Source organism: Eleginops maclovinus, chromosome 24 (genome assembly GCF_036324505.1).
Source record: "Eleginops maclovinus isolate JMC-PN-2008 ecotype Puerto Natales chromosome 24, JC_Emac_rtc_rv5, whole genome shotgun sequence".
Taxonomy (NCBI): Eukaryota; Metazoa; Chordata; class Actinopteri; order Perciformes; family Eleginopidae; genus Eleginops; species Eleginops maclovinus.
The window spans coordinates 4,895,844-4,923,076 of NC_086372.1; the positions used below are offsets into that span (position 1 = coordinate 4,895,844).

A 27,233-nucleotide genomic window follows, 5' to 3' on the forward strand; every position below is an offset into this window, starting at 1 on the left:
TTACATATGCATGACCCGTAGTCATTAACGGTCCTACTTTATTCATTTCTGCCCCGGAGGATAACTCGGTGGACATTCGTGTGCGGGACAACTACAGTATGTTATTATGAGCGTATTGAAAGTGGTTTAGTTACTTTACAATGGCCTCCGAGTGCACGCAAGAGACTATTCTGAACTTTCTAAAGGAGAACGGCGGCAAAGTGAGAAACGCGGATTTAATTGCACACTTTAAAGCCGTATTCCCGGAGGAGCCGGGGAGGAAAGCGGCTATGCGGCAGACATTTAAAAACTACGTGGACAACATTGCTTATGTGAAAAGTGAGGTTGGAGTTAAATATGTCTGCGTAAAGAAGAAGTTCCTCAGTTCGGAGAGGGAGCAGCGGAGTGTGACGGAGGACGAGGCGGTGATGGCGAACGGCATGCCTACACACGTTAAATTCAGAGGAACTAGTTCTCCGTTATTCTCCCGCAGGTGCACACGGCACGCAGGTTCGTGCTGATGACGCGGCGGAGGACTCAGCCCTGCACACACCTGGCTCAGGTTACGGAAATGACAGCCAGATAAGAGTTCCGCATGTTTTCCCCTCCGAAACTATTCACCCGGACATAACAGCCGACAACAAGTGTCGAGAGTTTGTTTGCCCAGGCGAGGACAGCTGCCCAGGCGAGATGGGAAACAGAGGAAGCATCAAAAGAGAGAAGTCCAGGAAGGAGCAGGAGAGAAATGCGCCTCACCCCCCTGAGATATCACTGATTAGAGCATCGCCTCTCGCCGCAGAGGGGCCTGTGTTCATCCTGCCAGGGCCTGCACACACCGCTCCTCTCAGAAACACTCTGTCCCTGGAGGGCCTGAAGGAGCAGTCTGATGATGAGGAGGATGATAAAGGTCAGTTAGACACACACAGTTTGTCTGGCAGTGAAGGGAACGCGAGCCCCAAAGGCAGCCGGGAACACTTCCTCCAGGTGATGATGAGCAGCTCCCCCCAGGTGAGGCACAGCATTGCGTTTCGCAACTCTGTCTACCTGTCCTCCAGGAATGATGGGGACTCTGCTTCCCTCGCTTCCTCTGGCATGGACGACGAAAGCAGGACATCAGTGAGCCTTGACCCGCTGGAGCACGAGTGGATGATGTGTTCCTCAGATGGGGAGTGGGGCAGCTTGTACCAGCTCCTCTCCACGGAGCCTAGCCTGGTCCTCAAGAAAGACTTTGTCTCCGGGTTCACCTGCCTGCACTGGGCCGCCAAGCACGGCAAGCCTGAGCTCATAGCACTCATCATCAACTTCGCCAAGCAGCACCATGTTCCCATTAGTGTTGATGTTCGCTCCAACACGGGCTACACACCACTGCACATCGCTGCCATCCACAACCACATGGAGGTGGTGAAGCTGCTGGTGGGGGCCTACAGTGCAGATGTGGAGATCAGAGACTACAGCGGGAAGAAGGCCTGCCAGTACCTCACTGACAACGTGAGCCTGGACATACGGGACATCATAGGAGCGTACGAGCATTCTGAGTCAAAGAACGCAGAGAATAGAGATGGAGTCCGCTGGAGGTTCTCCAAGGTGCTCCAGTCCAAGCCCCTCAAACTGCTCACCCCAAACGACGGTGACTGTGTGGATGGAGAGGCTCCACCCAGACAGAAGGTGGTCCGCAGCAAGTCTTCACTCAGCAGGATGAAGCCCAGGCTGCAGAAGCTGCGCTACAGAGCATCGCAGATCGTCCACAGCACATCTTTCCATGACCCAGAGGAGATGGGGGACTCTGTGAGAAGGTCCTTTAGGTCCAGACCCAAGACAAGTTTCTTTGGCTGAGACGAGCACCGTGCCAGGGCTGGGGGTGGTGCACTGGGAGGAGACAGGTAACGCACACAGTGGTTTACAGTATATTGACAGAACAGATTACATGAGTTTTGAGCTGGGGTGCAACGTATTGTCATTGCAGGGTAAAGCTCACACTTACATATTTACTATCAAAATGCAATCATTTTTATGCAAAAGAATCAACAATTCTGCAAAACTAGGCTAATACTTGATCATTTTGTATGACGTTAGTACTTAATCAGGCAGCGATAAAAGGGGAAGTGACTTCAACATGTATCTCACGACTATAATGTTTCAAACACTTGGATTTCAATATTTTAATATCTGCGAAAAGGCTAAGGCTCATCAGGATCTATCTGTGCTGGTACAACAAGTCAATAGTCAATCTTTGTAATCATAATTTAAAACCTATCTTTGTAGTTATTGTGTATTTTTCTATCATTTACCAAATTATATGAAAGAACCCAAGGAGTCTCAGGGGCTTTGTTGACTCTGGTATTCCCTAAAGCTTTTTCCTCTTAGTGATGATGGAAATACTCTTTCCCTGCAGCAGCAGATCAGTAACAGTCAGTTACTATAGCCAGCATTGATGCACCCTACTGTAAGTGTTTATCAGTGTCGGCTGACAACAGATGCTGAAGTGTGCAGGGTGACATGGTTTGTGATGCAGGTCAGGCTGCTGCTCTCTATCAGCACAGCTGACACTAGAGCCTCCTGACCTTCAGTCTGTTATCTGCAGGCCCATTTGTGCGTCATGACAGAGGCCTTCAGGTCATTTACCTTAACATACGGTAATCTGTGCAGAGGAAAAGGATTTGACTATTTTGGACTGAAAGGATGTTTAAAACCTCAGCTCTGCGGGCAAAGTAAATATCCTCTCCCTGCTTTTAGTCTCCAATGACTCATGTTTGTGGGTAAAAAAGTCCCAGTCCTCTGCTGGAACTACTAAAGCCATCTGGAATAATCCTCTGCACAGCCCTGACGTTTCCAAGTGGTTTACTGGACAGGAATGTACAAGGTGTTTAACGTGTATAGAACCAGCAGCATCAGGAAGGTGTTTGAGTGTGTCTTTGGTCACACACGGTACAAGCAAGAGGTGCTGAGGTTGAAGTATCGAACAGGTATCTCTACCAGGGGTTTCTACTCGAGACTCTTTCATTATTCTAGACACTTTTCCTATGCAACCACACGTTAGAATCCTTCAACCTTTTCAGCGTTTACAGCGAGCATTTAAACATGTATTCATACGATACTGTGATGGAGGGAAATCTGGCGGTAACTCCATGTTCAGTGCTCTTTTCAGACAGTCCAGGAGTATTTGTTGTGTATTTAAGCTACCAGTGTAACCTATGACAGTATGACTCAGTACCTATCCGCTGCTTCCCAAATGAACAAACCCGATGTGTGTGTACAGTTAACCTCATGTTATTTGTCATCGTTCTTCTCGGTACTGTATCTTCATTTTTTACAGAATCTAAATGGCACCTTTTTAAATCTTTTTTAAGCACAACTTTGCACACTTGTATACAAAGCTCTCCGATTTCATTTGCACATTGTGATCAAAAGTGATTAGTCGTATACTTGTACCGGTAAAAGGGTCATTATCATGATGTTTTTACTCTGAATAAATAACACTGTACATCAGTGCAAACTTCTGAAGGACTGTTGGTTTTTGTTTTGGTTGCAAATGTGAAAATATGGATAACCTTAAATGTCACAGTTTGAATCTTCACTTACTAGCTTTAAAAACACTTCTGAACTGTTGAAAGCTGCAGAAAGAGTTTACGAAGAGAAGATTTATTGTCATAACATGGTCCCCTAAATCCAGAATGAAAGTTAGCACCAAACAAAATAAGCTAATCAGTAATCTCTGCAGCTGCACTTAATGCCAGTTGGTGTTGAATGAAGGCTTTTCATTGTGTCCTAAACTCTCCCAGAGGGCAGTGAAATCCCAGAGACCTTTGCTCAACACGATCAAAAACCCCACGTTTGGTTGGAGGGTAATCTGAGCAGGACCGTGAGGAATGGTGGAGATGTGGAATAATGCGAGTGAAGTTATCGACTGAGATAAATTCCTCGTAATATTTCTAGAGAGAGAAGCCTGGTTTGACTCTCAAAGGTTTCCCTGTCCTCGTGTTTCTCTGGATTAGTCTCCACACCAAAACCTCTTTCCTGTTATTTCACAAGCAGACCACCTGCTAAAGTGACTGCTTTGCCAAAACTCTAAAATATTGACCCTGAAAACTAGTTAGAAAAGGTTGGGCATTTCACATAGGCCTAGATTGTTGGACCATTGAAACAGACACCAGTTGAGGTGTGAAGCAGCAGAAAGCAGAGGAAGTTTAAAAGAGGATAAACTTGCGCATCCAAATGTCAAACCCCCAAAATAAATACGATCAATTAGGGAATCAAATTGAAGGCTCTTTGTTTATTAACACGATAATACATTTGAGAATCTGTTGGTATAATATGTACATAACATCTAGTGGAAAAAGGCATAAATCAGTGATCATTGTAAACAATTTGTGCGTATTGTAATCAATAAATAAGACACTTGATTTGAATACATTCTAAAGGTCTTATTATTACCTTGGTTTACTTACAGTGGATCATTTCTAAGTTCATCGAATTAATGATGAGTCTTCAGTTCCTGCATGTCTTTACCTCAGTGCTTACTTTACTCCACATACTGTAGACAGTGTGCGCTACAGTTAGCATTAGCATCTGTGTCCTACATGATGGGACGATTTCAGAAATCCATTATAGCTGCAAAGGCACGTGTGCGTGTGGACGGTAAAGTGTGTGGAGCTCCCCCTCTGTGGGAGGCACAGTCAGACCTCCTAAAGACCCACCAGCTGGCAGCTCTTCTTCCACAGCTCAGCCTGCAGCTCAGAGTCGTAGGACGGGGGGGAGGACTGCATCTTCTGGCCGTTGTACAGGTAACAGCCGCCCACCCCCTCCATCTCAGAGGCGGCCGCAGCATACACGGAGATGGACGCTCCCTCTGCCGGAGTCTGAGGAACAAGCACCGAGGTGAGAGTCGTGATCAGAAAATGGCACCCGGGTATTATTTTAAACTGAACCTTTTTTTCTTGCGTTTTGCAGATCAAAGCTGTACCCTGAACAGGATCTTGGCCACAGGTTTCTTCATCGCCTGTGCGAGGCTCCACAGGTTGTTGTACAGCGCCGTGTCCACCATGCCAGGGTCCACGGCGTTGGTGATCACCGGGAAGCCGCCGGCCGTCAGCTGCTCCTGCAGGTAGTAGGTGAAGAGCACCAGAGCCAGTTTGCTCTGCGAGTAGGCACCATGGGAGCTGTAGCATATACTGGGGGGGACGGGGGTCATCAGACATATTTGAAAAACGATAAAGCTCAGTGCGACGGATACAAAAGTATGATGTCCTACCTCCTGTTCAGGTCGTCCAAGTGTATCGCTCCTGCAAAGTGAGTAGCGGAGGACATGTTGACGATCCTGGAGCAGCGCCCCCCCCCGCCCCGACCTCTTCAGGGCATCCAGCAGCAGGTTGGTCAGCAGGAAGTGGCCCAGGTAGTTGAGCTCAAAGTGGAACTCAAAGCCGTCCTCCGTCTTCCTCTCAGGCACCATCATGGTCCCCGCTGCAGCCAGCAGAGAGCAGAGAGGTTAATGCCAATCTGTTTCTACGGATACTGTGACCCCCCCCCCCCACCCCAAACCCCTGCAGTGCACCCTACCATTGTTCACCAGCACGTGGAGCGGGAGGCGCCGCTGTTTGAACGCCTGGGCAAAGTTTCGCACCGACTTCAGCGAGGTGAGGTCCATGAACACGAACTCAGCTGGGAACACAAAGCCACACCACACAGGATTGACTGGGTTCTGCAGCTAGATACAGAAATGCTCTCTGGGTAAGAGAGGAAGAGGAAGGGTCCCGTTTATAAATGGTTATTACTGAAACAGTAGTAGGTACCCTGCTCATGTCCTCCCTGATGAAGGAATGCTTTTATATGAGACATGCACAAGCTTATATTGATTACTCATATTCAAACAGGGCTTCATATTTAAGAGGTAAAGATTGTGTGGCTGTTTTCCTTATTGAAACTATTCAGATATTTAAAGCTCTATCGTCTGCATTGCAGGACTCAGAGGTGGAGACAGACGTTACCTTTCCTCTCGCTTCCTTCCTCCTGGATCCTCCTGACGGCCGCCGCCCCCTCCTCCTTCTCGTTCCCAGCTGGAGGTGTTGGAGATCACAGAGCAGTTGGGTAGGTGTCCAGCACAAATGAACTCATTCACACTGGCTAAAGCTCATCTGTTTACAGTGCTACCAATGCCCTCACTATTCACCGTGAAACATTAGGAAGGTAAAGACTGCTCGAGGCATGTGAATGGACAGTAGCATACCTATGATAACATGCATGCCAAGGCTGGCCAGGTGTCTCGCTGTCTCAAAACCCATCCCTCTGGTCCCCCCCGTCACAATGGCCACCCTGCCATCCTGCCTGGGTAAGACTGTGTAGGAGCAGAGAGCACCACAACATTATGAAGCCTGCATTTCCTGGAATCAGAACCAATATGATTTGAGATATTCAAAGACAAAGCATCAATGTCAGGCAAAGGTTGAAAACACAATCTTTACTTCTTTTAAATGTAATTTACATCATAAAAGTGCGAAAGAGTTCTTCAAAGCAAGTCACTTTCACACACAAGATTGATTACATAATCCATTGATAATCCACATTGATCACATTTCCCCGCTGATTCTGCGGGTGTAGTTACAGACTGAGTCAAGTCGCACAGTAAGTTATTTTAAGGAATCATTTCTAAGCTGTAATATACTTTTTTTCCTTTCTAACTTTTCCAAGAATGAGATGCTGGATGTCAAACTTGATTGTGTGCGTTAAGTATGGAACTGGCATCATGTTGTGGTTAGCTTAGCGTAGCTTTAAGACTGAAAGCAAAGGGGGAAGCAGGAATATTTAACATGACTTTAACAGATATGCAGGAATTTGGTAATATACAAAATGACTGAGCAAATTACAACTTAGATCTGATACATGAGATGAAAAGCAGATGACTAAAGCCATTAGGGTTCATCCACAGACATTCAAGTGATAGCAATCTTCTTATCTCTGGAAGTTTTTAGCAAACGGTCATTCCACCGGCTGACCACAGTTTCCATCCCAAACATTGTCCAGCTCATCCTCACAGGGTTCAGGCTCATAGTAGCTTCTGGAGTTCTCGTACAGGAAGACCTGGTGATCCACTAAAGCTGGAGCTATGCGGTTCCTTTTCCCACACAGGACCGTCCCAGAGGAGCTCAGCAGCCTGTGACACGGTACGCTGGTGGCGGGAACACACCAGTATTTCTGGAGCACCTTGGGGAGGGTGGGGAACAAGAGAGCATGGCTGGACCACCACAGCAAAGGATCCTCATTCAGACCCAAGACTCTTTGTGATTTGTAGTTGCTCAGCTCCTCCACCACCTGTGCATGCAGCTCCTCCTGGCTCTGGTCTGCATCGGACTGACAAAATATGGCGGCCAAAGGGTTCTCTTGTGTGGCACCGCTTGAGGACTCCCTATGAGGGGTGGGCTTTTTGCTCGGGGGCTCGTCAGACACCACGGAGAAATCCTCATGGCACGGTCGATCTGCAATCTGCTTCTCCAGGATTGCTTTCGCCTCCTCTATGATGTTACTCTCAACTTTGGAGCGCTCCTGCGTGGACAGAAAAGGCAACTTTTTGTACCGAGGATCCAGGAACGTAGCGATGTTGAGGAACGTTGAGATTTCTTGTGATAGTTGTGTGTTTTGGGAATAAGTGCTTGATAGGACCTTTGCAATGACTTCTTTGGCCATGCTGATCTCTTTCAGGTCCCCTTCATTGACTTTGAGCGTGGTGTTCAACAGCATGTGAAGCACCGGCCGGACCATGCTGATGGTTGGGTACCTGCAGGAAGTGAACATATTGGCCACAACTTTAAAAGGCTGGAGGACCTCAATCAAGCCCTCTAAAAAGGTCCAGTCAGGGCCGTCAAAGCTGCAGTGATGGCTGCTGGAGCTCTCGATAAGTGTTGCAGTTACAGCGACCTGTTGCTCCTTCAGTCTCTGTAGCATCGCCAACGTGGCCAACCACGACCGGCCCCTGTCTGTGACGAGTGCGCACTGAGCCAGGCCGTGCTGCTTCTGCTTCTCCCTCAGCACGTACATTGTCGGTTCTCTAAAGTGATCGACAAGCTTGCGGCAACATCCCAAAAAGCTGTCGACTCGCGGCAGCTGGAGCGCTTCATCCATCGCCCGATTCACGGTGTGTCCGAGGCAGGGCATTTCTACTGACAACTCCAGGAGAGAGCATGCTTTGACTATGTCCACAGAACCATTTGTGGTGGCCCCAATGACTTTATGAGTTATCCCCCATTCAACAAAGGTTTCATACATGGCTCTGGTGATGTTTTCAGCTGTGTTGTCCTCTTGCACTCTAAATGTCTTGAGGCACTTGTTGGTCATAGAGAAACCAGTTGTACTGTTGTGATTAATTGAGTGCATAGAGAGGGAAATGTATGTCCTGTTCTGGGTTTGGCTTTGCCAGAGGTCTGTAGTCACCCCACAATTCAGAACGCCAGCAAGCTCATTAAACACCATGTCCCGGGCGCGGCAGTACATCTGAGGAAGCATCTTGAGTGTCAGGTCGCTCTTGCTCGGTGGGGAGTATCCAGGATCAACAGTACTCATCAAGGTCTTGAAAGTAGGCTCTTCCACTACAGATACAGGGTACAAGCCCTCGCAGATAAAGTTGATGACAGCTATTGTCAGATCTTTATGTCGTCTGTTTTCGTAGTCTAAGTTCTGCCTGAGGTTAGTGTCCTGGGATTGCTGCTGAACGTGTAGAGGTGTGGGCTCAGTCTTTATCCTGGAGAACGCTGTGGCGAACGCCTCGCGCATCTGATCCGTGTTGCTCTTCACAAACTCGCTGAACTCCACAGGGTGGTTCTTTTCAAGGTGGTACGACAGATTGGACGTGTTGCCAGAGTAAGCTATTTGACTCATACACACGCGACAGTATATTCGTTTCCAGTGCAGTATGCAGCCATCTGCATCTGTGTCAAAGCCAAAGTATTTCCAGACTTTGCTTTTTGCCCGTGGGTGTGCCACCAGATTGAGGCCAGAGCATGAAGGTCCTGAACTTTTACCCTCCATGGGTTCCTTTGGTAAGCTATCCACTTCACTTACTGAGCACCTAACAGGAATAGTGAAATACACATTTGAGGATGTTGATTAAAAAACAAGAAAGCCATTTGTGAAACTACACTGACTAAAACTGGATTTTGAAATGCATCAGAAACACGGTTTAAGAGGGTAGGTCTACATTTTGAGAAATATGCAAAATGGCTTTCTTAACAAAAGTAGGATGAGACAGGAAGCACATTGTGATTTATGTTTATTAGTCATAATGCAGGGTATTCCATAGAAACTCCAAGCATGCAAGAAATCCCCTTATTACTTGTTAAATAACCAGAATTCTTTGTGAGATTAGGAGCGTATAAAGCTCCGGTCTAATCCATTTCACAGTCTGGGCTCACAATGGTCCTTTTTTCCTTAAAGTGCACTATGAACAGATCTCTCTCTACTTCATCACATGCTCTTACGCAAAATACTCCGAACTCAAAGTGTTATTACTACAAGATATCAGCTAATCAAGCGTTCAGTGTTTTGATCCACTCACTAGCAGATACACTTCATTTAAAATGGTCTGAGTAAGATGTGACTGTTATACACAACATCTGTTTGTTATACATGTTATTAGTTTTAGAAGTGTTTGCATTCAGGCAATATATCACCTTCAGAAAGTATCCTTATCTTTATGGTTATAGTATTTTTAAGACTTACTTTTTTTGAATACAAAACACATTTATGTTGAATGGACAAACCTGTGTTGGGTGACATGAGGTATTTACTGATTATATGTCATTCTTAAGGATTAAAGGAAGCATGTGATCTAGAGAAAAGGGTATTTTCTTTCAGTATGTTTTATAAGCTTCTTATTGAAACTGCCCATAGACTGCATGGCAGTAGCAATCATTTATTTGACCAAACTCTTTAATAAAAACATTGGAAAACTCTGGCTTTATCAGTTCTAATAGTTCGTGATCAAACACAAATATAAAAGGTTCTGCATGCATTAAATACAGTGGCATTTTACAGAGTTGGTCCACAAGGTTGCTATTATTGTTTTGATAGAAGATTATAAACGTTATAACAAGTGAACGACACTTTATCACTGATTCAGATGGATGCCGAAATCATCACAAGACTCCATTATTATATTTTAATAACTCTGCATCCATGAACTTTGTTATTTTATCGATTGAATAACATCATCTACTTTTAAATAGTCGCATTTCTAACGGAGTTCGGAACAGAACCCGAACGTAATATAACTAGCTGGAAATAAATAATGAAAACGTTAGATTTACAAGAAGCAGACAATTAAAAATAGATGAATCAACCTGACCTGGAAGTTTAAAGGACTTGTTGAACATCTGATAGATGAGGACTTTTATTCCGCACAGATAGAGCCGCAGCAGAGGCACCAGCACTGACAGCAGCCACATCCCTCCGCCTGGTCCCGGAAGCGGTGCTCCACAGAAATGAGTCCGGCTCGGCGCCTGCATGGGATTTATCTGTCCATGGTTCCGCCTCAGGTACTTTGCGTCACAAGATCATGCGCAATAAATCACAACCGCTGCAGATTAACTGTCGAGCAGAGGCTGGAAAAGTATTCAAATCCGTTACTTAAGTAAACGTAATATTACTACACTGTAGAGGTAAAAGTACTGCATTTAATATGGTAGTTAAGTCGAAGTATTTAAGTATGACCAGGTTGACAATGTACTTAAGTGTGCTTAAAGTGTAAAAAGTACACATTGCAGGAATATATCCATAAATTAATATATAAATACAAAAATGTAAAAGGAAGAGCAAAACCTCTTCATTTTAGAAGCTGGAGCAATGCTATGACATGTCCCCCCCCCCAAAAAATACTCATACTACTTATTCTGTCTAATTGTAGATGGTTTAATTTACATCAAAACATCCTATTTTAAAATGTCTTCATAATTTGGTTTAAAAACTTGAATCTTTAAAGTAACTAGAGCTATAGAATAAATATAATTAGTTAAAAGTTCAATTTACCCATTTAAAAAGCAGCGGATTAGAGGTACGACGTGGCACAGTAAGAAATGACTCTTTCTGAAATATGTACTTGAGTAAATGTATAGTTACTTTCCACCACTGCTGTCAGACCATGATCAAGACAAGAGATATTTGGTAGGAATTTCCATTGATTTTACGTCCTTTTTATCAAAGCGTTGCACTGTATCGCAGCCCAAAGCAGTTTTGGGGTTTTGATCAAGTGGTGCAGTCGTGGTGGCGGGGAAACTCCATTAAACGGAAAGAGTGTTGTCTTGTGTAAAGCGCTCTGTTTTTAAAATGCAAAACAACTTTTTTTAAAAGTATAAACACATACAGCATGGGCATGTAGCGGACTGATTTTTATCCCTAGAGTCTTGCGTATATTGCCATTTATATTAGTCTGGTTGTATGATTAGTTATGGTGACAAAGGGGGATAGATGCACCCAGGCTATGTGACATTTGGTGCCATATCTCCTCATAATAAGCCTGAAATCCAATCATACGTTGACCACTTCTGTCTCCCTACGGGAAGTTTCTTTGGATTCATTGTCGACTGTTTGAAAGGGAGCATTCAAGTGTTTTGGTGGTGTTGCAGTCACACTTGACACCCAGCGGGGGGAATTTGGCTGTAAACTGACCTTCAGGAGTTCAGTGGGAGGGATAAATGATGGGCTGTAACTGTAGTTGTAGGCTTTGGGTTTAATGGCATGATTTTTTCAAACCTAAATGTAGGTTTTGATTAATAAATGTATTGTATATGCAGTCTTACTTTCATTGTTGAAATAAATCCACGCTTTATGATGAATACATCTAAATTTGAATATGAACAATGGCTTATTCTCTTAATTTAAAAGTGTTTTTTGAGGACCAGTTAACAAGTCGATCCTAACCAGAGCATTTTCATTGGCCTGGAACAACACATATTTCATGCAATGGTTTCTGGGTAAATAAAGGCTTTGATGGTAGGCTGTGGATTCTAATCCGTTACCTGTTTTAGCTAAACCCTCCTGTTTCTATGAACAATTACTGCCTTTTCAATGAATTGTTTTAAGCTAATGTTTTCTACTGTGTGTTCTCAAGCACTGTGTTTTAAAATGCAACACAAGTAGATGGAATGAACTCTAACTGAAATGATATGTCAATTCCTGAATAATACACAATCATTTCACAATGGTTACCAAGGGTCCATACCCGAGGTACATACCTACAGGGAGGCTCCTGTGTTGATACAAAAACAAGACGTGCTAACCACTAATTGTTCTGTTTGTTTCATCTGTTTTCGTCGAGTTAATGAAGAGCATTTTTGCAATAGCTCTTTTGTAACAGCCTGCCCCACCCGGCTTCGTCCTTAAAAGGTGGAGGTCCGCTGCACCTCTGAATCTCTTCAGAGGAAACACCGTCACCATGAAGTCCGGTTTGAGCGTCGCTTTCCTCCTGCTGCTGGTCACTGGGACCGTCTCAGTCAGAGGTAAGATCTCCCTCCTGGGTCATTTTAGTATGTCTTAAAACTCATAAATGCATTATTTTCCTCTTTAGGTATATTCTTTTAAGGATGTATGCTTTTTTGCTATGGTCCATGCACCACCCATTTAATTCCAATGTGGGTAAACTAAAGTCAAATCATCACATTTGTATTTAATCATCACTATGCAATGAAAAGGCATTATTCTACTTTGAATTTGACACCAGTGGGGACACATTTTGTAATGGGCTGGTACATGCTATGCCTGCAGATTGACCGTACATTTAATTCAGTTCATTTATGAATGTATAAAAGGTGTAGGAGCTAAACTAACTCACGTTTATATCAGCGTAGGGTCTATTCAACAAACTAAATGCAACTTCTCTTCAGCAGTATTGATCGATATACATTCATCTTTACTCTCTTATCTTTTTTGTGATGTTTGAGAAGACGCTTCTGAAGAGCACGGAACCTGAGCTATTATATTTGTTACGTTGACGGAATGACAAACCCAGGCACGTGTAACGCTCAGCTACACTGCCAACATTTCATTACATATAAAAGCGTGTTTTATGAGGGAGAGGTTACGGATACACACCCACAAATCCCTGAATTCCTCCCCTCTCGCCCTCTCGTTTCACAACAGCATGCAACCTAAAGCCGGGAGTGGATCTTTAAATAGTGTGTCATACTTCTTATGTCTTTCTCAATCAGGGTTCAGCCTATATGACGCTCTTCGCGGAAAAGGTGAGTTTCTTCAGTAAATGCCAAATAATTTGATTTGCTGGGTTTGAATTTGTGAGCTGATTTCATTAAATGACTAAAAAAGGGACATTAAATACATTCAAAAGCATCGTTTGAAGAAATAAAACAAGTTAAGGCAAAAAGGAAATCAATTACTCCTATTTATAAATGAGTGGTTGTTTCCCGAGGTTGTGTCTTTGTTCGCAGGAATCAGCAGTTTGGTGGTCTCACTGCTCATGTGACCTCAAAGCATGTGTGGAGGAAAGAATAAAAACCCGTGTTGATGCATCTTTTCTCCCCCCCCCCCCCCAGGAAAACCCCAAACGGAGACTGCTAAACCCACTGCTGGAGGTGAAACTCCCACTATCACGCTCCCACCTCATTACGCTGGTTATAAAACAACTGTAATCTTTATTTCGTTTCTGCTTCTTAGGGTTCAATTTGGGTGATGCTCTTGGTCCAGGTAATTATTTTTGGATCGAAACTTCAACTCAAGCTTTGAGTAATTTTACTTTTGACAGCTGGTGGCTGTGCTTTGTGTATTAGGCCACTAGGGGGCAGCAGATCATGTGTGTGTTTATCAAATGTAATTTTAAGAGCTTTATTTGGATTTAATGTCCTTCCTCTTATTTCATTACTCACAAAGTCATGTGTTGCTCTGTTTATGGGTGCTAGTAAGGTTTTTATTCTCTGGGTTTTGTCTCTCTGTTATCTTTTGTGGATGAAAAGTGCTAATACAGTGTGCCATGATAGTTCAGTTTCTCCTTCCTGTATACGTTTTTCTGCTTGTTCTCCACAGATCCCACACCTACCAAGCTTGCTGGAGGAAGTGAGTAAATCCTCCCTTTTGAATTTCTTTTCAACTGTTGACATACGGATGACAGAAAAAACATGACGGCTATAAAAGCATTCTGTGGAAACACAGCTGTTTTAATGAAGGCGGTGTGGATACAACCCTGTATGGAAGCCTTTGCATTCTGTCTTTCGGGATTGAATTAGAGTTACCAAAAAGTATATGACAAAGATTTCTTTTGATTGAATTCTAAAATGTCCTTTCAGACCCCGACTCTGGATTCATTATTGATCACGCTCTCCGTCCAGGTAGAGGCTCAGTCCACATTCCTCTCCTGCTGCAGTGCATATTGTACATTATTTGCTTTAATGCTGTTATCTGTCGAATTCTCCGTTACACATTGATCTGATTTGTTTTATTGTGTGGACGTTGTGTGAAAAGCACCACCGAACCTCACTATGTTATATCAATGCTCTTGTTCCAACAGCCGATACACCCTGTGCTGGAGGTGAGTCTGCTTTTACCTTTTACTCTTGAGGTTACAGAGATGTCACGATACTGAGGCAGATAAACTACTCAGGGTAAAAGTACAAAAGTCTCAGCATCAAAATATACTCATTATTTGATTGGTCCATTTCAGAATAATATATCTGATCTGTTTTATATTTACTGATGCTTTAAAGTTGTACTGGCTTTGTATCCTGCAGGGTAGAATTTACTCCAGGTGTAAAGCTTGTTTACTGGGGCCATATTATTCTCATTTTCAAGTAAATTCTTGAGGGAACTTTGGCATTTTATCCTTTAGAGACCATTGACACGCACCCAAAACTACTACAGGAACGGGAAAACCCCCAACAAGCATAATAGAGCCCCTTCAAATGTTGACTTCATTTGTATATACAGAGTAGTAAACGGCAAGTACCTGAAAGCTGTACAGTACTTGAATAAATGTACTGAGTTACTTTACACTTCTGGACTCTACCTGTCCTTTATTTATAGGCCTCTGTTGTTTTCTATGTGACCAAATCAATGCGCCTTTCTTCACGTTGTCTCAGTTAACCAGGAGATTGTCCAAGCCCTGAAAATGATCATTGAGAATCAGGAAACCGAGCTGCGCATGCTGCAGCAGATCACTCCCCCGAGATCTCGCTTCTACGGGAAGAGATGAGTGGGTAGATTCAGGACGACACGTGTGAGTAGAATATCCTTATATCTAATAATGACAGTTGAATGAAACAATATGGCAGATTTATTTCACCGATTGACTCTCGCTTGTGTGTGTGTGTTTCAGACATGAAGAGGAGGGCTCTGATGAGGACATCTTCCCAAACTCCTTCATCTATGTTTTCAATCTGAAATCCCTTCTTTCAAAACACTCATCTGTTATGAATGGTGTGATATATAATGCAGGGTGTTGAAAGGAGGGGTGTATTATCAACAAATAAAGATGATGGGGAACTTCTGTGGTTAATCCCTTGTCTAATCAGATAGCTCAGTGTGATAGATGTTTGGGTAGAAGCTCTGAGGTTGTGTATTTGATTCTTGTGAGGTGCAGCACATTTAGAAGTCCAATTATCTACAATACAATAAATACACTGCCTTAAAGACTGGAGGATCTGTGTTCAGTCCTTATTATTTGCACTGATTTTTCAGGTAAAACATCCAAAATGATGAACTGTGTCTCACTGAGATAACACACCTTGAAGACTGGAGGCTCTGGGTTCAATCCTCTTGGTTTGTACTGGTTTTCATTTCTAAATGAGATGCACTTTTGTTCCGAAAAAGGTTCGAATCCCGGGACATCCAGGCATTTTCAAGTCTAACACCCAAAGTGGAGAATGAGTTTACCAAATGAAGGTTCTGTCTCTCAGGACAAATAGCTCAGAGGGTTAAGTGACAGGTCAGTAGACCTGAGGTTGAGTGTTCAAATCCTTTGTGCGCTGTAGTGATTTTTAAAGTGCTTTACTCAATGGAGAAGTGAAATGTGCCCGGAGAGCAGAGCTTCATGTACATGTATGTGGCCTCAGGGGTTTGTTCGCGGCACGTAGGCGCCCGTGTCGAGTTCAGATCCACCACTTAAGTGTACAGGGTTCGAATATCGAACAAGGCAGATAGTTACAATAGGTCAGAGGTAGATCAGTGAGGCAGAGTAGGAAGGCAGGCAGAGAAGGAGAGGCAGGCAGACACAGTAGGAAGGCAGGCAGAGAAGGAGAGGCAGACACAGTAGGAAGGCAGGCAGGCAAGGAGAGGCAGACACAATAGAAAGGCAGGAAGGCAAGGAGAGGCAAGACTCAGATAGAGTAACATTTGAAGTAGGGATAAGGAAGTACAGAAGAATAGTTTTGTTTTTTTTTGTAATTTTTTTGGTTCCTGAAAGCAGCAGTGCAGCCGCAGGGGGGATTTGAACCCTGGCATCTAGGATTCTACTTTTGGCTCACTGTGCACCTGCTCTACCAGGTGAGCCACTGGGTAATACAAAGAGTGTTAGGTTTAAGTTTTATTTACCATAATAAGTCAATATCACCTTTAAAAAAAATAAAAAGTGTCAAATAAATCAAAGTTTATTTTATTAACAGTTTTTATGATTTTATATATTATACCATTAGCTCTGACTTTTTGTAGGGACTTTGCTTGGGAACCGGTTCAAGTCCGACCATGAAGTCTCACTCACCAGGAAGAGCTTGGACTGTGTCTTTTGAGGTCCAACCCTGAGATGAAAATGTCAAATATGCAAAGGAACATCCAACTCTGTCAGGTCAAATGACTCACGGTGATAAGAAGCTGCCTCGATGCTCGGAGGTTGTGGGTTCAAACCTTCTGCGTTCCAGTGACTTTTAAGGTGTCTGCCTCTAAAGGAAGGAGTCAAATACAAGTAAAAGCAGAGAGCTGTCATCTGGACCCATAGCTCATGGAGATGGAACACTGGTTTGTAGACCAGAAGGTTCTTGGTTTGAGTCTTGTGCGTTCCAGTGACTTTTAAGGAAGAGGTCAAGTACCTTTTATCAAACTATAATGTAGCTTTATAAGGGTTGTATAGCATAGGTGTGCACGCAAAGTTGGGGGGAGGGGGGTGTGCATGAGGTAGCGATTTCAGTCCAGGTCCAACACCCAAAGTACAGAATAAGATCACCAAACCAAACAGAATTTGCACAAGTCAAATGGCTCACTGAGATAAAACACTGCCTTAAAGACTGGAGGTTCTGGGTTCAATCCTTATTATTTGCACTGATTTTTCAGCTAAAACATCAAACATGATGAACTGAAATAAGAAAGAGAAGAGAGTTTCATTCACATGTGTTTGTGCCTCAATTGTTTGACATACTAAACTATTACTGCTTTCTCAGACAGACTACACTATGACTATTTGAGATATACTTTGTATGACAGGCTACTGAACACCATGTCAAACTCTCAGGTCAAACGGCTCAGTGAGATGCACTTTTGTTCTGAAGAACTGAGGTTTCAGGTTCGATCCCCATAAGGTGCAAATGTTTTGGATGTTCAAAACCCAAAATGTAGAATAAGATTACCAAATGAAACAGACTTCATTGAAGTCATATGGCTCACTGGGATAAAACACTGCCTTGAAGACTGGAGGTTCTGGGTTCGATCCTCTTTATTTGCACAGATGTTCAGGTAGAACATCCACAATGATGGAAGAAAGAACAGAGAAGAGTTTCTCATTTACAAATGTTGGAGGCACAGTTTACTGAAATACTTCACTGACAGTTTTATTGGATGGACTAAACTATGACTTGTTCTATTTCCTATTTTACATTTTCTTTGTGACAAATCCTACCAAACAACTGATAACTGCCTCAAGTGAAATAGCTCGCTGTGATACGACACTTCTCTGGTGAGCTGAAGTCTTAGGTTCGAATCCCGGGACATCCAGGCATTTTCAAGTCTAACACCCAAAGTGGAGAATGAGTTTACCAAATGAAGGTTCTGTCTCTCAGGACAAATAGCTCAGAGGGATAAGTGACAGGTCAGTAGACCTGAGGTTGTGTGTTCAAATCCTTTGTGAGCTGTAGTGATTTTTAAAGTGCTTTACTCAGTGGAGAAGCTAAATGTGCCCGGAGAACAGAGCTTCATGTACATGTATGTGGCCTCAGGGGTTTGTTCGCGGCACGTAGGCGCCCGTGTCGAGTTCAGATCCACCACTTAAGTGTACAGGGTTCGAATAGCGAACAAGGCAGATAGTTACAATAGGTCAGAGGTAGATCAGTGAGGCAGAGTAGGAAGGCAGGCAGAGAAGGAGAGGCAGACACATTAGAGAGGCAGGCAGGCAGGCAGACACAGTAGGCAGGCAGGCATGAAGGAGAGGCAGACGCAGGCAGGCAGGCAGACGTAGGCAGACACAGTAGGCAGGCAGGCATGAAGGAGAGGCAGACGCAGGCAGGCAGGCAGTCGTAGGCAGACACAGTAGGAAGGCAGGCAGACAAGGAGAGGCAGGACTCAGATAGAGTAAAGTAGGGGTCAGGATAAGGAAGTACAGAAAAAGAGAAAAAATATTTTTTTTTTGTAATTTTTTTGTTTTTTTGGTTCCTGAAAGCAGCAGCGCAGCCGCAGGGGGGATTTGAACCCTGGCTGCCAGGATTCTTTTTTGGCTCACTGTGCACCTGCTCTACCAGGTGAGCCACCAGGTAATACAAAGAGTAATAGGTTGAAGTTTTATTTAACATAATAAGTCAATATCACCTTTAAAAAAATAAAAAGTGTCAAATAAATCAAAGTTTATTTTAGAAGTCATTAATTAATGACTTCTAAAATAAACTTTGATTTATTTGACACTTTTTATGATTTTATAAAGAAATTTCACATTTTTAAGACATTTCTTTCAAATTATTTATGATTTTATATATTATATCATTAGCTCTGACTTTTTACCAAAAATTAAATCTTTTTTTTTTTACACTTCAATGAAATAATTGTGACCTTTAATGACTTTTTATGATGGTTTTCTATTTGCTATATTTATGACTTTTTCAGACACTATATCAGATTACTAATGGCATGGTAAACTATTATGGTATTTCTAAAGCTTTTACTATCCTAGGACTTTCTGCTGACATTTAAAAGTGTGCGCTTACTAAGACTTTTAAATGACATACTTTACCACGAGTGGAGGAAGAAGAGGACGAGGATGATGTGAAGAAACCCGGCTGTCCTCAGGTTTGGTCCAGAAACTCTGCACTCACCTGGGGAGAAATGAAGAGAGGGACAGCATTAGGATTATTCTGGTTTAAGACATCTTAAACTTTTTCAGGGATTTATTTATCAGCATCTGTTTGACTTTCTTTCTAAAAGCTATTTATCTTATTGTAATTACAACAAATATTTAAAATGTGATTTTTATGCTGCTGCAACGAAAACATTTCCCAAATTGGGATCAATAAAGTACTTCTATCCATCTATAATTAAACATATCTTTTCTCAGGAAACATCAACATGATTGTTTATGATAAACTACAATATTATATTTGTCACACGATTCTAAACTATGACTTAATATGACTCTAAATCCAGCCACTCTACATCAGGTCACCTTTTCACTGCAGGACTTTTACTGTGTGCTTTACTGGGAGCTAACCTGACTCTCGCGCTCACCAACAGCACTGTCTACTAACAGTATTTACTCACCAACGCTGACGGGATAGCACAATGTGCAGGCTGTTAGCAGTGAAGGTAAAACGCCAACAAGTGTTTCCACACCGGCGCCATCACGCTGCTTCTCTGCCAGGTGTTGCACGATGATACTTCCGGGGTGTGTCCTGCAGAGAGGCTGCAGAGGCTGAATGCATCACGTGTGCTCTGCACACAGCATGTTAGTAAACCGTCAGTTAATCAAACTCTGCTGCAAAATGTGTCTTCAAACTGGATAAAGTCAATGTATGATATATTCTTGCAATCCCAAACCAATCCCAAACATGGAGAAGCGTACGGACAGCAGAGCGTCATACCTCATGAATGAATTGAATTGTTGTTGTTAGCATCTGGTGCTAGCTGCGCTAACGGATATATGGATCTGTTTCTAGAACAAGGTCGAGGAGAGTCCTCTCCTGTCAGACTGAGAGGCTCAGATAACTACAGCTCAGTGAGGTAAAGGACTCTCCCAGAGTTTAGAGTTAACTTTAGTCTAAGTTATCTCAGTGGGTCTCAAATGGTTTGCTCACCATTTATGTAAATGTGGTAGCAGCCCTGACAGGCCACTGGGTGTCGCTGTGGCGCAGCGAATGATTGTGTGTCCCTTGTGGGGGAGAGGTGTGAGTTGTGGGGGATCATTTTATACCTTGCAGAGTTAAAAGCGCCCAAACAGGGAATGTGTGTCGCTAATGGGTTGGTGGATGAGTCTATTGACCGCTTAAGCGCCTGTGCCGAGTTCAGATCTGCTGCTTAGCATGTGCGGGGTTCGAGTATCGGACAAGGTGGCTAAATACAATAGGGAAACAAAATAGGTCAATAGATAGAGGCAACAAAATAGGTCCGAAATAGATGAGACAGAGTAGATGAAGGTCTAGGATCTGATAGATGAGTGCAGGATGATGTAAACATTGAGCTCAATCAGGGGGATAGAATTCAAATAAAATACTTTACTCATTTTTTTTCAAATCTTTTCTACAGTTATTTATGTCACTTTATAACAATAGCAATAAAGCTACATGAAATGACTGAAACACTGTAACTGTAAGCTGAGTTATAGCCAGTGGAGGATGGTTTCAAAGTACATTTACTCAAGTACTGTACCTCTGTACAATTTGGAGGTACTTGCACTTTCCCTGAGTACTGCTTTTACTTTTGGTACTTTCAGTATATTCTGATGTTCTACTTTTACTTGCGTTAGATTTTGAATGAGGACTTATACTAATAACAAAGAACACCTTTGATGGATCCTTGGTGGCGAAGTCAGTAGGGACTTTGCTTGGGAACCTGAAGGTCAGTGGTTCATGTCTGACGAAATATGGAAAGTGGACTGCTACTTGGGAGGTCCCAGTTCACCTCCTAGGCCCTGCTGTGGTGCCCTTGAGCAAGGCACCGGACACCTCCAGTCCCCCCTCCCCATTGCTCCCCGGGCGCTGCACAATAGCTGCCCACTGCTCCTAGTACTCGGATGGGTTAAATGCAGAGGACTAATTTCACTGTGTGCTCTGCTGTGTGCATGTATGTGACAATAAAGAGGGTTTCATCCTCCGATTCTATCTATCCATGAAGTCTCATTCACCAGGAAGTGCTTGGACTGTGTCTTTTGAGGTCCAACCCTGAGATGAAAATGTCAAATATGCAAAGGAACATCCAACTCTGTCAGGTCAAATGACTAACGGTGATAAGAAGCTACCTCGATGTTCGGAGGTTGTGGGTTCAAACCTTCTGCGTTCCAGTGACTTTTAAGGTGTCTGCCTCTAAAGGAAGGAGTCAAATACAAGTAAAAGCAGAGAGCTGTCATCTGGACCCATAGCTCATGGAGATGGAACACTGGTTGGTAGACCAGAAGGTTCTTGGTTTGAGTCTTGTGCGTTCCAGTGAGTTTTAAGGAAGAAGTCAAGTACCTTTTATCAAACTATAATGTAGCTTTATAAGGGTTGTATAGCATAGGTGTGCACGCAAAGTTGGGGGGAGGGGGGTGTGCATGAGGTAGCGATTTCAGTCCAGGTCCAACACCCAAAGTACAGAATAAGATCACCAAACCAAACATGAATTTGCACAAGTCAAATGGCTCACTGAGATAAAACACTGCCTTAAAGACTGGAGGTTCTGGGTTCAATCCTTATTATTTGCACTGATTTTTCAGCTAAAACATCAAACATGATGAACTGAAATAAGAAAGAGAAGAGAGTTTCATTCACATGTGTTTGTGCCTCAATTGTTTGACATACTAAACTATTACTGCTTTCTCAGACAGACTACACTATGACTATTTGAGATATACTTTGTATGATAGGCTACTGAACACCATGCCAAACTCTCAGGTCAAACGGCTCAGTGAGATGCACTTTTGTTCTGAAGAACTGAGGTTTCAGGTTCAATCCCCATAAGGTGCAAATGTTTTGGATGTTCAAAACCCAAAATGTAGAATAAGATTACCAAATGAAACAGACTTCATTGAAGTCATATGGCTCACTGGGATAAAACACTGCCTTGAAGACTGGAGGTTCTGGGTTCGATCCTCTTTATTTGCACAGATGTTCAGGTAGAACATCCACAATGATGGAAGAAAGAACAGAGAAGAGTTTCTCATTTACAAATGTTGGAGGCACAGTTTACTGAAATACTTCACTGACAGTTTTATTGGATGGACTAAACTATGACTTGTTCTATTTCCTATTTTACATTTTCTTTGTGACAAATCCTACCAAACAACTGATAACTGCCTCAAGTGAAATAGCTCGGTGTGATACGACACTTCTCTGGTGAGCTGAAGTCTTAGGTTCGAATCCCGGGACATCCAGGCATTTTCAAGTCTAACACCCAAAGTGGAGAATGAGTTTACCAAATGAAGGTTCTGTCTCTCAGGACAAATAGCTCAGAGGGATAAGTGACAGGTCAGTAGACCTGAGGTTGTGTGTTCAAATCCTTTGTGAGCTGTAGTGATTTTTAAAGTGCTTTACTCAGTGGAGAAGCTAAATGTGCCCGGAGAACAGAGCTTCATGTACATGTATGTGGCCTCAGGGGTTTGTTCGCGGCACGTAGGCGCCCGTGTCGAGTTCAGATCCACCACTTAAGTGTACGGGGTTCGAATACCGAACAAGGCAGATAGTTACAATAGGTCAGAGGTAGATCAGTGAGGCAGAGTAGGAAGGCAGGCAGAGAAGGAGAGGCAGACACATTAGAGAGGCAGGCAGGCAGGCAGGCAGGCACTCAGACGCAGGCAGACACAGTAGGCAGGCAGGCATGAAGGAGAGGCAGACGCAGGCAGGCAGACGTAGGCAGACACAGTAGGCAGGCAGGCATGAAGGCAGGCAGACGCAGGCAGTCGTAGGCAGACACAGTAGGAAGGCAGGCAGACAAGGAGAGGCAGGACTCAGATAGAGTAAAGTAGGGGTCAGGATAAGGAAGTACAGAAAAAGAGAAAAAATATTTTTTTTTTGTAATTTTTTTGTTTTTTTGGTTCCTGAAAGCAGCAGCGCAGCCGCAGGGGGGATTTGAACCCTGGCTGCCAGGATTCTTTTTTGGCTCACTGTGCACCTGCTCTACCAGGTGAGCCACCGGGTAATACAAAGAGTAATAGGTTGAAGTTTTATTTAACATAATAAGTCAATATCACCTTTAAAAAAATAAAAAGTGTCAAATAAATCAAAGTTTATTTTAGAAGTCATTAATTAATGACTTCTAAAATAAACTTTGATTTATTTGACACTTTTTATGATTTTATAAAGAAATTTCACATTTTTAAGACATTTCTTTCAAATTATTTATGATTTTATATTTTATATCATTAGCTCTGACTTTTTACCAAAAATTAAATCTTTTTTTTTTTACACTTCAATGAAATAATTGTGAGCTTTAATGACTTTTTACGATGGTTTTCTATTTGCTATATTTATGACTTTTTCAGACACTATATCAGATTACTAATGGCATGGTAAACTATTATGGTATTTCTAAAGCTTTTACTATCCTAGGACTTTCTGCTGACATTTAAAAGTGTGCGCTTACTAAGACTTTTAAATGACATACTTTACCACGAGTGGAGGAAGAAGAGGACGAGGATGATGTGAAGAAACCCGGCTGTCCTCAGGTTTGGTCCAGAAACTCTGCACTCACCTGGGGAGAAATGAAGAGAGGGACAGCATTAGGATTATTCTGGTTTAAGACATCTTAAACTTTTTCAGGGATTTATTTATCAGCATATGTTTTACTTTCTTTCTAAAAGCTATTTATCTTATTGTAATTACAACAAATATTAAAAATGTGATTTTTATGCTGCTGCAACGAAAACATTTCCCAAATTGGGATCAATAAAGTACTTCTATCCATCTATAATTAAACATATCTTTTCTCAGGACACATCAACATGATTGTTTATGATAAACTACAATATTATATTTGTCACACGATTCTAAACTATGACTTAATATGACTCTAAATCCAGCCATTCTACATCAAGTCACCTTTTCACTGCAGGACTTTTACTGTGTGCTTTACTGGGAGCTAACCTGACTCTCGCGCTCACCAACAGCACTGTCTACTAACAGTATTTACTCACCAACGCTGACGGGATAGCACAATGTGCAGGCTGTTAGCAGTGAAGGTAAAACGCCAACAAGTGTTTCCACACCGGCGCCATCACGCTGCTTCTCTGCCAGGTGTTGCACGATGATACTTCCGGGGTGTGTCCTGCAGAGAGGCTGCAGAGGCTGAATGCATCACGTGCTCTGCAGACAGCATGTTAGTAAACCGTCAGTTAATCAAACTCTGCAGCAAAATGTGTCTTCAAACTGGATAAAGTCAATGTATGATATATTCTTGCAATCCCAAACCAATCCCAAACATGGAGAAGCGTACGGACAGCAGAGCGTCATACCTCATGAATGAATTGAATTGTTGTTGTTAGCATCTGGAGCTAGCTGCGCTAACGGATATCAGGATCTGTCTCTAGAACAAGGTCGAGGAGAGTCCTCTCCTGTCAGACTGAGAGGCTCAGATAACTACAGCTCAGTGAGGTAAAGGACTCTCCCAGAGTTTAGAGAGTTAACTTTAGTCTAAGTTATCTCAGTGGGTCTCAAACGGTTTGGTAGTCATTTATGTAAATGTGGTAGCAGCCCAGGACAGTCCACTGGGTGTCGCTGTTGTGCTGCGATTGATTGTGTGTCCCTTGTGGGGGAGAGGTGTGAGTTGTGGGGGATCATTTTATACCTTGCAGAGTTAAAAGCGCCCAAACAGGGAATGTGTGTCGCTAATGGGTTGGTGGATGAGTCTATTGACCTGTTTGTAATCAGCATGTAACTCACGTTTATTTCACTCCATGCAAGGTGGATGAAGGAGAGCTGCCATATAAATCAGACAGAAATGAAATCATTCCAATTAATGCTATAGGACAGCAGCACAAAATACAGTGTGAAAGGGGAGGGATTATTAAATATGCATGAATACAAAGAAAAATGATAACTAGATAAAATAAGATAATATAACAAAACAACAACATTGTATATTTTGTCACAAACTTACCAATAAAACCAAACTAGTAAAGTCTGTTGATCATGTCGGTTCAGTGTTACCCCTCTAGTCCAATCAGTACATTGAATTAAATTATAAAAAAGGATTTTTAATTAACTGTTATAAAAATCATCATACATTTAACATAAAGAAAAGTTTAGAATAAATATATTGTAATGTTCCACAAAGAGGCGGAGGCAGGACTGAAGTGCTTCTTTAATACTCCAGCAGAGCGTTTGACTCCGGGGACAGGACACAAGCTGAAAGACCAACTTCATTACCGAGCTATCTGAAGCAGCAGCACCCTGACACGCTGCAGGGTCAACGTCACACCTCTGCTCACCCAACCACAGACCCGCACACGACCAACCCTACTGTGCAGCTCTGTGATTGGCAGAGAGATGGCGTACTGACCCCCCCTACTTAATTACTTTACACCACTGCTCATATTAATAGATGCCTAAATATGTCCATGTTGCCGTTGTTAGAAGGCCATATATATATTCCAGTGATGGTATAACAGATAACTCTGATTTAAAGACGTGTGGATGTAGTGAGTGACCAACACCATGTCATGTTTGGTAGACATAAACAATAAATGAAGGTACCCATGATGAGCCAGCTGTGCCTAAATTGTGGTATGTTGATGTTTTCAACACACTATACTGACTTCATGGTGTCTCTTTCCTCTCTTCTCCCCACAGGAGGGCTAGGACATCTGACATCAATGAAGACGGAGGCTTCTTGAGTTTCTGAAAAACTTAAGGTGCTGTGCTCTGACTTTTTTCTGATGTCTTCAACATACTATACTATGTCGTTGTTTCTGACATTTTCAATAGACTGTACTGACGTTATGGTGCCTTTTTGTTCTTTACTCCCCACCTGAGTCCAAGGACATCTGCTGGAGGAGTCCAAGGACATCTGCTGGAGGAGTCCGAGGACATCTGCTGGAAGAGTCCAAGATTATCTGCTGGAGGAGTCCAAGGACATCTGCTGGAGGAGTCCAAAGACATCTGCTTGAGGAGTCCAAGGACATCTGCTGGAGGAGTCCAAGAATATCTGCTGGAGGAGTCCGAGGACATCTGCTGGAGGAGTCCAAGGACATCTGCTGGAGGAGTCCAAGGACATCTGCTGGAGGAGTGCAAGGACATCTGCTGGAGGACTCCAAGAATATCTGCTGGAGGAGTCTAAGGACATCAATGAAGACGTCGTCTTCTTGAGTTTCTGGAAAACTTAAGGTACTATACTATATATTTTTTTCCGACATACTATACTGACTTTTAGTCATTAGTACTCAGTCATCAAGTTCCCAAATTCATGGTGTCTTTGTCTTCTTTTCTCTCCTCAGCAGTGCAGCGAGCCCCCCCCCCACACCAGCCACGGCATCAATGAAGACCATGGCGTCCTAAGCTTCTGACAAACATGAGGACATTTCTGATTTTATGTAAATATATGTATATTGTATGTATTAGTACTAGTATTTATATTAGTAGTATCAGTATTAGTATTATTTAGCAGACTGGGGCCCCCCCCGCTGCCCGGGCAGGCCCCCCGCTGCCGGGCCATCATACCCCTCCCCCCCTGCTGCCCGGGCAGCCTCTCCCCACCCCGGCCCGGGAAGGCCCCCCGCTGCCGGGCCAGCCTCTCTCCCCTGGCTAGCCACGGCTAGCCACCCGGCTAGCCACCCGCCCCAGAGTTAGCATACTTAGCATACTTAGCACACTTAGCACGCTAAGTATGCTAAGTATAGGGGACTTTGCTGCATTGCTGAATAAAATGTTTGTATAAAACTTAAAGTATTTGTCTGCTTTCTTTTGAAATGTAAGTATTACATGATTAAAACTTCCATTAGTATATCCTCAGAATAAGGGGGTTCGATCCCAGTGCCACCCATTGCTCTCCCCTTAGTACCGAAGCACTAACCTCCACACTACTGGTGACACTGGCCCTTAGCTCTGAACCTTTGGTGTATTTGACTTCTTCATTTTTGAAAGACACCTTAAACTAACAATGCATAAGACCAACCATCCTCTATCTCCATGAGCTATGAGCCCTGATTACAGCTCTCTGCTTTCACTTCTTCATTTTTAAAA

At 43.1% G+C, this 27,233-nt stretch overlaps 2 protein-coding genes and 1 long non-coding RNA gene across 3 annotated transcripts; 2 read left to right on the forward strand and 1 right to left on the reverse strand.

Moving 5' to 3' along the window:
* The first annotated feature begins 11 nt into the window (after window positions 1-11).
* LOC134860772 (ankyrin repeat domain-containing protein SOWAHC-like) lies at window positions 12-3,480 on the forward strand. Its single transcript, XM_063877577.1, is given in 2 exon segments — window positions 12-492; window positions 494-3,480. Coding segments are annotated over 2 exon segments (1,671 nt in total). The 5' UTR covers window positions 12-140; the 3' UTR covers window positions 1,813-3,480.
* Window positions 3,481-4,229: 749 nt separating this feature from the next.
* Window positions 4,230-24,866, reverse strand: dhrsx (dehydrogenase/reductase (SDR family) X-linked). The gene is given in 13 exon segments (XM_063877570.1): window positions 4,230-4,835; window positions 4,940-5,147; window positions 5,228-5,310; window positions 5,312-5,436; window positions 5,533-5,634; window positions 5,961-6,029; window positions 6,200-6,307; window positions 10,307-10,562; window positions 19,106-19,187; window positions 19,630-19,800; window positions 23,667-23,748; window positions 24,191-24,359; window positions 24,509-24,866. Coding segments are annotated over 8 exon segments (1,029 nt in total). The 5' UTR covers window positions 10,467-10,562; window positions 19,106-19,187; window positions 19,630-19,800; window positions 23,667-23,748; window positions 24,191-24,359; window positions 24,509-24,866; the 3' UTR covers window positions 4,230-4,661.
* LOC134860773 (uncharacterized) lies at window positions 23,945-26,903 on the forward strand. The gene is made up of 3 exons (XR_010165314.1): window positions 23,945-24,647; window positions 25,845-26,378; window positions 26,489-26,903. It is a non-coding gene; the product is annotated as an uncharacterized LOC134860773 (long non-coding RNA).
* Window positions 26,904-27,233: the final 330 nt, after the last annotated feature.